This window comes from Dromiciops gliroides, chromosome 2 (genome assembly GCF_019393635.1).
Source record: "Dromiciops gliroides isolate mDroGli1 chromosome 2, mDroGli1.pri, whole genome shotgun sequence".
NCBI classification, from domain to species: Eukaryota; Metazoa; Chordata; class Mammalia; order Microbiotheria; family Microbiotheriidae; genus Dromiciops; species Dromiciops gliroides.
This window is the reverse complement of record NC_057862.1, coordinates 1790530-1803021: the sequence shown is the minus strand read 5'-3', so window position 1 is coordinate 1803021 and position 12492 is coordinate 1790530. Positions and strand designations below refer to the sequence as shown.

The 12492-nt window shown below is 50.3% G+C and overlaps 1 protein-coding gene across 1 annotated transcript in view; it reads left to right on the top strand.

The window, feature by feature from the left end:
- LRRC27 (leucine rich repeat containing 27) overlaps window positions 1-12492 on the top strand; it is a 63349-nt gene that overhangs the window by 12634 nt on the left and 38223 nt on the right. Inside the window, 4 exon segments of the mRNA XM_043989881.1 lie at window positions 11579-11713; window positions 11716-11762; window positions 11764-11815; window positions 11818-11953. Coding sequence (XP_043845816.1) covers window positions 11579-11713; window positions 11716-11762; window positions 11764-11815; window positions 11818-11953 — 370 coding nt within the window.

Genomic DNA, 12492 nt, shown 5'->3' with positions numbered 1-12492 from the left:
GATGTCTGACTGTAGAATGTGACAGATGATAGAACCATTTGTGGTCCTGTCCTATATGCGTTCCATCTTAAACAAGCAGAGGTTTTTCTGTTCTTATCATTTGCAACTTGTCACAGTGTCTCTAGGAACCAGACATTTTTCTGAAAAAATAAAGCCTTCAGTCATAAAAAAAAAAAAAGAAAGGGCAGTGAAGATGGTTTCAGGGAAGCCTGAGGGGCCAGAGGGAGGGGAGAAGAACAGCATCTATAGTAGGGACAATGCCATAAAGAAAAGCAATTGCAAAAGGCCCAAGAACTGCAGGCAGCCTCTCGTCCAACCAAAGGACTTGGGAGGGAGCTCTCTGGCCCCTTCCTCACAGAGCTGATGGATGGGTGGATGCAGGAGGAGGTGTCCCCATCTGGGCATGCCTGATCTGGGCATTTGTTTGCTACCACAGTTTTGTTTTTCCTTCTTTTTTTTCTTGTTAATTTGGGGTGCAGGAAGTAGTGAAGGGGAAGTGGTGGTAGTCAGTTGTTTTTCTCTTTGTGACCCCGATTGGGGTTTTCTCGGCAAAGACACTTGTTAAAAAAAAAAAATTAGCTAATCTAACCTGGAAAAATTATAATAATTGTGCTTACATGAAAAATTATAACTATATGAAAAATTATAGGTTTACAAAAATTATAATTGGGCCATAAGTCCTGTTGTGGTCTCCATTCAAATGTAGAAATATTTTAAATTCACTACTCTAATTGGGGAGCTAATCTGACTGGAAGACTAATCTGTGGATTTTTGACTATTTGGCTATCTGTCTATCTGACTGCTATTAATTTAATGTGGGCCGTTAATAAATTTCCACCACACTGCTCCACTCCCCAAATTGATAAGCAAAATATTAAGAAGCCTCTTAACTAAATAATCAAAGCAGAGTTTATTTATGAGATACTATTTAAAATTAAGAATACAGGGAAATAAAATGTACAACCTGACTGCATTGCGGTGGGTCTCTTTCCACTGCATCTCTTTGGAGTTTCTTCAATACAATAAGGGCCTTAGCCTCCTCTTGCCTCAGGGTACTTTTACTTTTATTCTAACTCTAAGCCCCTTTCACTTTGTAAATCCCCCTGCTTCTAACTTTATTCTCCTTACTGCCACTGCTGAACCCCTGTGTTTCTCTCTCACCAACCTTCTGTCTGTTTGCTCCATCAGTCTGCCCTTTGGCCTCTCTTTTCTGCTCCTAGTCCTTTAGCCTTCTCCTGCATCCTTCTAGCCCCTCGTTTAGTCTGACCCCCAGGTCTATATATGTGTGTGTGTGTGTGTGTGTGTGTGTGTGTGTGTGTGTGTGTGTGTGTGTGTGTGTGTGTATATATGTATATGTATATGTATATATATATCTTTCTTTTCTCCACTCAAATCTCGGGGCTTTTTGCACCCACACACCAAGCTAATCCGCCAGTCAGGGCTGCGGCTAGGGCTGGGGGGATGCTCGAGCATCCCGTGCCTCAGCACAGGCTACCCCAGAGCCCCAGCCTGGATGAGCCCAGGATCTCTCAGATAGCTCCACTCAGGGTGGAGGGTGCTAGAGCTCCCTCCCCCCAGCTGTCTGACCTGGCCTCTTGTACAGCCCATGGGGCTTTTTGGCTCAGCTGAAGCAGAGGGGGAGGGGGCACCAGAACCTCCCACACAGAAGAGACCCTGAGGGCCTAAGGCTTTCTAATCTCAGCCCAAAGGTAGGGTCCCCAAATAAAAATAAATTTCCACACACTCAAGCCCTTTGCCATTTCCTTCTCCAGTTCATTTTACAGATGAGAAAACTGAAGGGTTAAGTGACTTGCCCAGGGTCACACAGCTAGTGTCTGAAACAAAATTCGAACTCATAGGAGTCTTCCTGATGCCAGGCTTGGCACTCCATGCCCTGTGCAACCTACATGCCCTAAAGAGGTAGTAGAGTGGAATCCCTTGGAAGGAAGGAAGGAAGGAGGGAGGGAGGGAGGGAAGGAAAAGAAAGGTAAGTCATTGAAGCATCTGAAACAATGCATGGCAGAGGACAAGAAGGAAACAGATAAACAAGCCAGTTTTGAAAGTTGTATGTTTATCTAATGGTGTTCCATTGTGTTGGCCATGACAGGCCTCTTTTTCTGTTTTGCCTCAGAGATGGAAATGCTCATTTTGTTTGGTTTTGGTTAAAGTCAGCATATAGTTTAACAAACATGTAAATGAGATGAAGTGGTGTTTTTCTTAGATGTAAAAGGTGTTATTGAAAAAGCCATGCTGAGAGGGCAGCTAGGTGGCGCAGTGGATAAAGCACCAGCCCTGGATTCAGGACAACCTGAGTTCAAATCCGGCCTCAGACACTTGACACTTACTAGCTGTGTGACCCTGGGCAAGTCACTTAATCCTCATTGCCCCGCAAAAAAAAAAAAGAAAGAAAAAGCCAAGCTGTGTAAACACTCAAGGCTGGTCCAAGGACGTGGCTGTGAGTCATTGCAAGAAAGATTTTTCATGGAGTTGAGGAATGTTTTTCTGATGTCTCGAGGTGCTCGGTATTCTGGATGGGGCTGGTGAGGGATGGAAGAGAAGCCCGAGGAGTCATAGCCAGAGAAAACAGAACCTCTGGGTAGCTGAGGGTCCGTCTGTTGATTGATGGGCAAACACTTAGCGCTTGCTGTGTGCCAGGCACCTTACTGTTGTTTGTCCCTCACTCCCAAAGCATTGGGAATTCCCATGGCATCAGGAGGTGAGGTCATGACTTGCACTGAATTGGATTCAAGTGAGGGCAGGCTCTGCAGGGTCACCAATCTCACTCTCCTCCGGAGCCGTCTGGGTCCAGTGGCAAGATAGACATCAGGGTGACTGGAGAGGCCCCGGGATGTTTAAGGCAATTTGGGGTTAGGTGACTTGCTCAGGGTCACACAGCTAGTGAGATTTGCATCCTAGAGGTGAGATTTGAACTCAGGCAATGTTCTACCTACTGTGCCACCTAGCTGCACCAGACACTATACTAAGCATGAGGCAAAAGCGCAGTTCATGCCCCTCAAGGAGATGACGGGTCAATAAATATGTACAAAGCGACTTACCTTTAGGATAAACCGGAGATAGCAAACAGAGGGAAGGCCCTGGAATGGAGAGGGGTTGGGGAGAGCTTCCTGTAGGGGGGGAGATTGTAGTTGGGACTTGAGGTCAGTAGCTGGAGCAAAGCAGGAGAACGTTCCAGACATGGGGGATGGCTGGAGAGAAAGCCCGTAGCTGAGAGATGGGGGGTTTTGTGCATGCAACAGCCCAGGAGATCGGGGCCATCAGGTCGAGAGGATGTGGGGAGGGGGGCTTTGAAGGCCAAACAGAGCCTTTTCTCTTTGCCTCTGGGGGCACTAGTGAGCCGTGGGACTTCACTGAATAGTGGGTGACATGGTCACTTCCGTGGCTGCAGTGTGGAGAGAGTGGAGTCAGGCTGACCTCCCAGCTGGGCTGTTACGATGTGTGAGGTGATGGGGCAGCAGTGTCAGCAGAGAAGGGGTTGTGTTGGAAGGTGCTTCAGAGGAACAGCGGACAGGGAGGGAGTCAGGGATGGGAGCCTGGGGGACTGCCCCTGACCCTTATAGAGAGTTAGGGAGTCAGCTCTGTATTGGGCACACTGGGTGTAAGAGATTGGGGCAGCATAGAGATAGCAGCTGCATGCGTGGGAGCCGGGGAGATCCCCGAGTGAAGTTGTCTAGAGGGAGACGAGGAGAGGGACGGAGAGGGACGGGACAGAGCCCTGAGGGACGCCCGGGGTCAGAGGGATCATCTGGAGGAGGAGCGGGCAGAGAGGAAGGAGGAGAAGGGGGAAGGAGGCATCCTGAAGACCTAGGGAGAAGAGGGTGTCCAGGAGGGCAGAGTGGCCCAGTAGCCCAGTGCCCAAGGCTGCAGAGAGAGGCCAAGGAGTAAAGGCCGCTGGCTTTGGCCACTCAGAGGTCATCGGTCACTTTGGAGAGGACGGTTGTCCCCAACTCTGCCCTCACACTAGGGGCGTCCACCTGCAGACAATTCCCTCAAAAGACCCTGCTCCCCTCCCGTGCCCTCCCCCTCTCTGGACCGCCACCGCTCCCACAGCCCGTTGTTCCGACCAGGTCCACTGCACACTAATGCGGTACAATCCCCAGGGCCCCCCTCAGCTCCGGCTCTCCCAAACCCTCTTATCCCTCCTCAGACCCCCCTCGGCTCCCCTGGGGTGCCAAAGCATTTGGACGTGGCCCTTGTGGGATGCTTGGTCTTCCCGACACTTAGTTTATTCTTTCACCAGGATAGGGGACAGCAGAAGTGTCCCAGCTCCCCGGCAGCCCGGCCCTCCCCGCCCCAGACCCAGACACAAGGCCTCTCAAGGCAGCCTCAGCACCCCCAGATTTGGGGCTGCTTTGAGGCGCCGTCGGCTCCCATGAAATGTGCTGCCCCTGCAGCCCCTGGATCTTTAGCCGTCTCCCCCATCTTCTGTTTATGAAATGGAGGTTTTGTGCCTTGGTACAGACGGCCTGGAGTTACAGCCGTCATCTCGGGCTGTCTGAGTTCTTTGCAAAGACAATCCTGGTGCCTCAGTCAGTGTCCCCAGAGGCTAAACTCACAGACCAGATTCCCAGATTTGAGGAGACGCTCAAGAACTGACCCAGCCTTCAAAGGGCCGGCTTCCTAGTCTGGAAGAGCTGCTGGGAAGGAGGACCCCATCAGGGAGGACCCTGTCACGGACACGTCGTGAGCACCACCAGCCCTGACTCTCGGGAGCCACCTCTGAGTTTTTCTTCTAATTAAGAGTGTCCAGCTGTGGCCGGCGGACGCCACTTGTCTTCTCATCCCATCAGCCGGTACTTGAGGGGGGGCAGGGATATCTGGGGGCTCTTCAGAGACCGCTAGCTCTAAAGGCCACAAAACGTCACCTTCCGGTGTTGCCTTTACAGTGGTTTTAGCCAAAGGTGGAAAATGAGCTTTTTACAGCTGAGCCTTTGAGCAAACAGAATCCGACAGTAGCCTTCGGGTGTGGATGTTTGTAGTGCTCCAGAGTCCTTAATTTGCTCTTTACCATTTCTGTTTTCTCCAGTACAAAGAAAGCCATGGGATTCCCTCCTAATTCCAGGCTTCAGTAATGCTGAGGCACATGGCAGCCCTGTGGGGCCTGTGGTGAGCCCTGGAGTGGGCGCGAGGCAGCCTCATAGGGCTGCTCACACCAAGGGCTCAGGCTGATTTTCCAGAGTCAGGACAGCTCCACCAGCTTTTCAAAGACCTTCCGTGCCCCAACAGTGTCTCTGATAGGCATCAGGGCACACCCACTTCTCAAAGGTGCCATTGTGCTCTGGCTGAGACAGCATCCAATTTGTCCTTGCCGGGCGAATTGGCCTGGAGGAAATTGTTCTGAAAATGCCCCTACTCTGATTCCTTGGCTAAAAGTGGCCGGACTGGAAGTTTATGAAAGAGAACTGGGCTTTGGGAAACTCCCACAGTTGGGGCAGGAGGACAGAGATGACAAAGGAGCCTGAGACGCCCACACAGGGCCTCCCCGGGGCAGGCAGGTGAGCCGGAGCTCCCTGGGGTAGTGTCAGGAGCTTCTGCTAGAGCAGGTCCTACTACTGACCCGGGGAGGCTGCGGCGGCCATGCAGGGAGTCACTCGCTCGGGCCAACTCTGTCGTGGGCTGCCCCTCCGCCTCTGCTCTGGCAGAAGAGCACAGGACATCTCACGGCTTGTAGCTTGTTCATCAGCACTGATCTACCCTGAGAATGAGATCTTTGTCCATTGACCGATGAACTGACATACATCAACGTTGATAAGCAAAACTAGGAAACCAAGGGACGCTGCAGCCAAGGGGAAGGAGGAGGTTCCCGTGCTTCTTCGGAAGGGCCTTTGATCCAGCATCACCACACGCCATTCTGTGGGACGCTTCACCCTTTGGTCTGGCCAAAAGGACCCCTACAAAGTTGCCTGCAGCTTTGCAGGCAGCATCTGTTACGGAAGATAAAGAGGAGTCTCTGAAGAATGTAGCGAGGCCAAGCCACGCCAACGGTGGGCCCAAAGGAGCCTGGAGCCCCACTGGAAATAGGGTTCAGATTTAGGAACAGAGATGCCCACAGCCAGCGCAGTTAGCATGGTGAAGCTTCACTCTGGTGAGGGGACCCAGAGGCACCAGACGACCTCCCCCCAACGAAGCCAAGGGCATCTTCTTAAACACTGATCTGAAAGGGAAAAGGACCCACATGGACAAAAATATTTATAGCTGCTCTTTTTGTGGTGGCAAGGAATTGGAAATTGAGGGGCTGCCCATCGGTTGGGGAATGGCTGAACGAGTTGTGGCATATGAATGTGATGGAATTCTATTGTGCTGTAAGAAACGATGTTTAGGCAGATTTCAGAGAAAAACCTGGAAGGACTGGCATGAACTGATGCTGAGAGGAGCAGAACCAGAACATTGGGTACAGTATCAACAATATTGTGTGTTGATCAACTGTGCTAGACTTCTCAGCAATACAATGGTCCAAGATAGTTCCAAAGGACTCATGATGGAAAACGCTCTCCACATCCAGAAAAAATAAAAGAACTATGGAATCTAGATGCAGATTGAACTATACTATCTCTTTCTTTTTTTTTTTTCTTTTTTTTCTTTTTCTTTTTTTTTTTTTTTTTTTTGGTGAGGCAATTGGGGTTAAGTGACTTGCCCAGGGTCACACAGCTAGTAAGTGTAAAGTGTCTGAGGCCGAATTTGAACTCAGGTCCTCCTGACTCCAGGGCCGGTGCTCTATCCACTGCGCCACCTAGCTGTCCCTTGAACCATACTATCTCTATTTTTTTCTTTTTTGAAGTTTTTTCTTTTTACTCTGATTCTTCTTCATAGCAAGACTGATGCAAAGATATGTTTAATGCGATTGTACATCTATGACCTATATCAGATTGCTTTCTGTCTTGGGGAGGGGGGAGGGAGGGAGAAAAATTTGAAACTAGAAATCTTATAAAAACAAATGTTGAAAACTATCTCTACATGGAACTGGAAAATAATCAAATACTTCTATAAAAAAAAATTTTAAAGGTAAAAAAGACAAACAAACATTGATCTGTGTGGCTGTCTTTGGTTTTCCATCCGCACCACGTCAGTCTGTCTCTCCCCATCACTCACACTGGTGGCTGGTAGCACGATGTGGGGCCGCTTCTGGGTGTGCTTTCCATTGTCCACATCCACCACCTAATAGACGTCTTCCTTAAGTTTTTCTGCCCATGAGTTCGTTGGCGGCAGTGGTCGACCCTTCCTCCCGGGGTTAGTTTCTTCATTGCCCTCTTTGCTTCCACCACAGGCCGTACCCGACAGCGGGGCTTCTGGGTGAAAGGTGGTGGACATTCTGGTCACTTCATCAGCTACATCTTTCTTAGCTCTGCCGGTTGTGTTGCTGCACCTGTCTGTCCTCCTTGGCCCCTCTGACTCTGACCCTTCCCGGCTTTTGTTACCTTTTCCCATTTGGGGGGGCACGAGGGAAAGCCCAGAGTTGTAGTGGTGTGCATTGTTTTGGCATTAGTGATTTGGAACAGTCTTTCATGTGGTTCCAAAGGGTTTGCAGTTTCTTCCTGAGGCTTCCTCCACTGCAATGGTTCTTGTGTCCTGTTTCTGTGACGCGTAGACAGTGTCCCAAAAGTCTCAGGCTGCATTAGCGCTACGAGCTATCCTGTCATCAGATGTTTCCAGCGATATTTGGTCAAGAAGAGTCTTCCCAAGAAAGAGCTTCCCTCCCTGTCAAAGCGACACTGATTTTGTTCATTTCTGTGTAATCGAGATGATCCTTTCTCTCCTTGGTGATGAGCCCTGTCCTTGGCTAGGCTCAGACTCCCTCCTTCTCTCAGCACCAGCCATGACAAGGACCTGGTGTGGTGAGCCCTTCCGACGGTCCCTTTTGGGATTCTCACCCTGTGTGGTGTGTGGGAGTTGATCTCAGCCTAATGTCACTAAGTGTTTTCTGGGAACATTGGGTTTAGACTTCAGCTGCTTCTTCCTTCTCCAATCTCTTTCCCTGACTTCCTTTCTATTTTTAGTCACTACCAAGTTGTTGTGATAATTAATGCTTTATAGTGAAATTTGAGGTCTAAAAACCCTCTCTCCCTGCACTCCTATTTTCCCCAGTATTCCCAGGATATTCTGGTCCTTTTGTCTTTGCAACAAACATTTGTCTTTTCCAGTTCCATGTAAGGGCAGTTTTCAACATTCATTTTCATAAGATTTGGAGTTCCAAATTTTTCTTCCCTCCCTTTCCTCCCCGCTCCACAAGACAGCAACCAGGTTATATATGTAAGGTCCTTTTGTTTCTTCCCACTGAATTGTATTAACGGTTTGCATGGTCTTTATAAAGTGCCCCTTTGGTATAGGCTTAACCCACAAATTAATTTAGGGCAGTATCTTCATTTTTATTGGGGCAAACCATAAAGAATGGATAATGGGCAGCTAGGTGGCGCAGTGGATATAGCACCGCCTGGGATTCAGGAGTACCTGAGTTTCGAATCCAGCCTCAGACATTGACACTTACTGGCTGTGTGACCTTGGGCAAGTCACTCAACACCCCATTGCCGCCACCCCACTCCCCCAAAAAAGAATGGATAATACTCCTATTTTTTTTAGTTTAACTTTTTCATTTTTTTAATAATATACATTTTTATTTATAGTTTGGGGTTCCAATTTTTATCCCTCCTTTCCTCCATCCCTTCCCCCATCCCTGAGGCAGTAAGCAATCAGATATAGGTTATACATGTGCAATTATGTAAAACACTGCTATATTAGTCATTTTGTATAAGAAAACTTGAATAAAAGAAAAAAATGAAAGTGAAAAATAGCCTGCTTCAGTCTGTGTTCCTTCAATATCAGGGTTTCTTAGGAGGTGGATAGTCTGCTTCATCATTAGTCCTTTGGGATTGTCTTGGATCATTCTATTGTTGAGAATAGTTAAGTCATTCACAGTTCTTCATCAAACTATATTGTTTGTCTCTGTGCACAAGGTTCCCTGGTTCTGCTTACTTCATGATACATCAGTTCATACAAGTCTTTCCAGGTCTTTCCTGAAATCATCCTGCTTGTCATTTCTTATAGCACAGTAATCTTCCATCGCCATCATATACCTCAAGTGATTGCTCATATTTTCCCTATTTTAGAGTGAGGAAACTGAGGAAACAGAGATAAGTTGACTTGCCTAGGTCACACAGCTAGTGTGTCAAAGGCTAGATCTGAACTCATGTCTTCCCAACTCCATCCGCTGTCATTTCTTAGAGCACAGTAATATTCCATTCTCATCATATAACACAGTTTGTTTAGAGCCGTACCCCCATTGATGGGCACCCATTGGATTTCCAATTGTTAGCCCCACTAAAAGAGCTGCTAGAAATATTTTTGTACAAATCAGTCTTTATGTTTGGGGGGATGTCTCTGGGATATAAACCTAGCAGTGGTATTGCTGGATCAAAGGGCATGCACAATCCTATAGCCTGTATATTAAGAGGCAGCCAGAGCTCAGCCCAAGGCCCCACCATGGTGGTGTGGGGATGGGTGATGAGAAATGTCATCTCTCTACGTCGTCAAAAAGCTCATCCCTGGGCCTCAGACCAGCTGGCCCATGTGGTGAGCCCTAAGGGAGTCGGTCAGCAGTGGTTAGCCAGGTTAGCACCTGTGGGTCTTCCCCAGGCCCTTGGCATTGAAAGAAGTAAAGTGGGTGAGAACATAGGCACTCCCCAGCTGAGTCACTTCACTGCCGTCTGACTCACTTTCCTCATCTGTAAGATGAGGGGGTTGGACTAGATTACCTCAAGACCAATGAGTGACCCTGTGCTTACTCTGCCAGTAAATTCATGTTTGATAACGTCTGCTTAGCAGGACCCTCGCCATATAAGGTGCTGTCAGGGTGGCAGACATTTAGGGAATTTAATAATGAAGTTTCTGGTGGTGTCTGGCATGGCTGACCTGGAGTACAGATTGACGGTATGTGTGGCACCTTCTTTGGAGTCAGTGGGACAGCTGGGAGAGAAGACCCTGAATGTCCAAGGCCTTCAGTGGTTTCAGGTAGTCACTGGACAGGGCCACGCTTCTCTCTCCCCCTCCCCTCCTTTCCCCTCTTCCCCTCCCTTTCTCCCCCTCTTCTCCCCTCTTCCCTCCGCTCTTCCCCTGTCCCTCCTCTTTTTCTTCCCCCTCTTCCCCACTCCCCTCCCCCTCCGTCCTCCCCATCTCTCTCCCCTCCCCCTCCCTCTTCCCCATCTCCTCTCCCCTCCCCCTCCTCCCTCCTCATTTCTCTCCTTTCCCCTCTTCCCCTCCCTTTCTCCCCCTCTTCTCCCCTCTTCCCTCCACTCCTCCCCTGTCCCTCCTTTTTTCTTCCCCTCTTCCCCACTCCCTTCCCCCCCCTCCTCCCCATCTCCTTTCCCCTCCTGCCCCCTCTTCCCCTCCCCCTCCTTTTCTCCCCCCTCTCCTCCTCCCCCCTCCCATCCCAGAAATCTCCTCACTGGCATCTTTATGAGTGCACTGTCCACCTGGGCATCTTCCATCTTGGTGGTCATCGGCAGTCCTTCCCCCTCTTGAAATGTCTCTCCCACCCAGCTCAAGCACGTCCTCTGTGCAGCCAGTCGCTCCCCAGCTAGAGATGGTGCAAAGGTGTGGTCTAAGGGGAGACTGGCGGCCCTTTCCTTGGGCCAGGGGAGCAGCCACCTCAAGTCACTGATGATGGAGTCCGGGTTTTTGGACAGGCACAGGCTAGAGAACGTAGTGGGATAAGGCGGGTCATTCCACATTGTTTCGAGCAGCCTTAGTCTGGGCAGAGCAGTAGGAGAGCGTGAGTCTCTTTGTTGTCGGTTGTGGTTTGGGTTTTTTGATCGCCGGGAGCCTCTGGTGAGAAATCTCTCGTCGTCCACTCGGTGCTGTCCCATAGAGTCTTGAAGGTGGCCTGGGACACTTGGCTGTGTCAGAGAAAGGATTTGAGCCGGGACTTCTTGACTTCCAGGCCAGCCTTGTGCCCATCATGCCCCTGCAGGAGACCTCTGGGGTCTGCCCTGTTTTTCCCTATGGAAGCCTGTTCTCAATATGGTCACCCTCATGCTGAAGTTGAGCTGACAGGTAGAGAGGCCCAAATTAAGGACAGCCTTGATGCCTTTTGTTGTTGCCTCCTGTAGAGTGAAGAACCTCTGGCCGTGTTCTTGAGGTCTTCAGCCCTTCTTCCCCTGCACTTCATATTCCAATGGGGTGTTGTGGAGGCCCCTGGGCTCTTGGGCCTGGCCCTTCTGTCTTAGTCAAGGGAGGGCTCCCTGGGGGCGGGAGGGGCAGGGGGATATTTGAAAGGAACAACGGTCTAAAATCCAAAGGCTTCCTAACAGATTGTTTAGGGAGACAGCCCGGCCTGGGTCTGAGACCCCAGGACCCATATGCACTGTGTTACTTCACCCCGAGGTTCCCAGGATTGGAGGGAGCTTCCTCACCAGAAATTCCTTGTATCAGAAAAGTCCCGTGCCCATACCTCCCCACCCCCAGCGATCATTGGCCCCTCAGAAGCTTTACTGTGAAGGAGGGGCTGGGTGGGGTCACGGTGGCTACATGTTCAAGGGCCGGATACTAAAATAGTCTGGTTTTTCCCCAGAGGTTGTGCCGATGAAAAGGGGGAACTCTTTCAAAGAAATCTCACAAGCCAAACATGAGGCGACCGAAGGATCGGCCCCCAGCGAGGAGGCCCTGCAGCCATGGAAAGCCAAACAGGGTGACCCAAAGGAAAGGAATTCCTTTTTCCCCACATGGAGAAGTTGAACCTAACTGAGGTCACAGAGCCCAAGTGTGGGTTTTTCTGAGGACTGGTCCAATGAGGAAGAAATGAATCAGTTCTGAAACTGAGGCAAGAGATCATCGCCGACGAAAAGCCGAGATCCTCGCCAGCCGGCTCCTGCCCATTTCCGTTACCTCTGCACCTACAGAACAGTCATGGGAAGGAGCCTGCCCGGAAACCGAAATATACGTTCAGGTAACTTCCCCGAAGTTGTGGGAGGGAGGTGATTGTCATTCAGCCCCGCCAAAAGTAGCATCACGCTAGAACCGCGAGGAGCTGCCGAGCTCACCGGTTCTAATGGTACCACAAGTGGGCTCCCTCCATCACTGCTTGGCTCCTTAGCGCCTGGCTGCCCAGTATCTGTGATGGGAGGCATGCCCCCTGTGGTGGGAGCGGGGAGCCAAAGGTCCTTGCGGCAAAGGTCCATTGGCCAAGTAGGGAGTGGGAAAGGCAGCAGATCTGGGCACTTTGGCCCAGAGTGCCCAGCACAGGTGTGTCCAGTGCACCATGATGGTGGCCAAGTGAGTCAGCGCTGTTCCTAGACCTGCCTCGTGTCAGCCTGCTGGTCTGACCATTCATGGTTCGGCCATCACATCTCCAGAAAGAGACTGACACCTGACGTGTGCCCAGGATGGGTGAGAGGCCCACAACCCAGGGCAGGTTGGCCCAGAGAGGGGCGTGGTGCCTGGTGGGGAGCAGACTTGGCCAACTCTACCTAAAATCTTCCTGGGGGG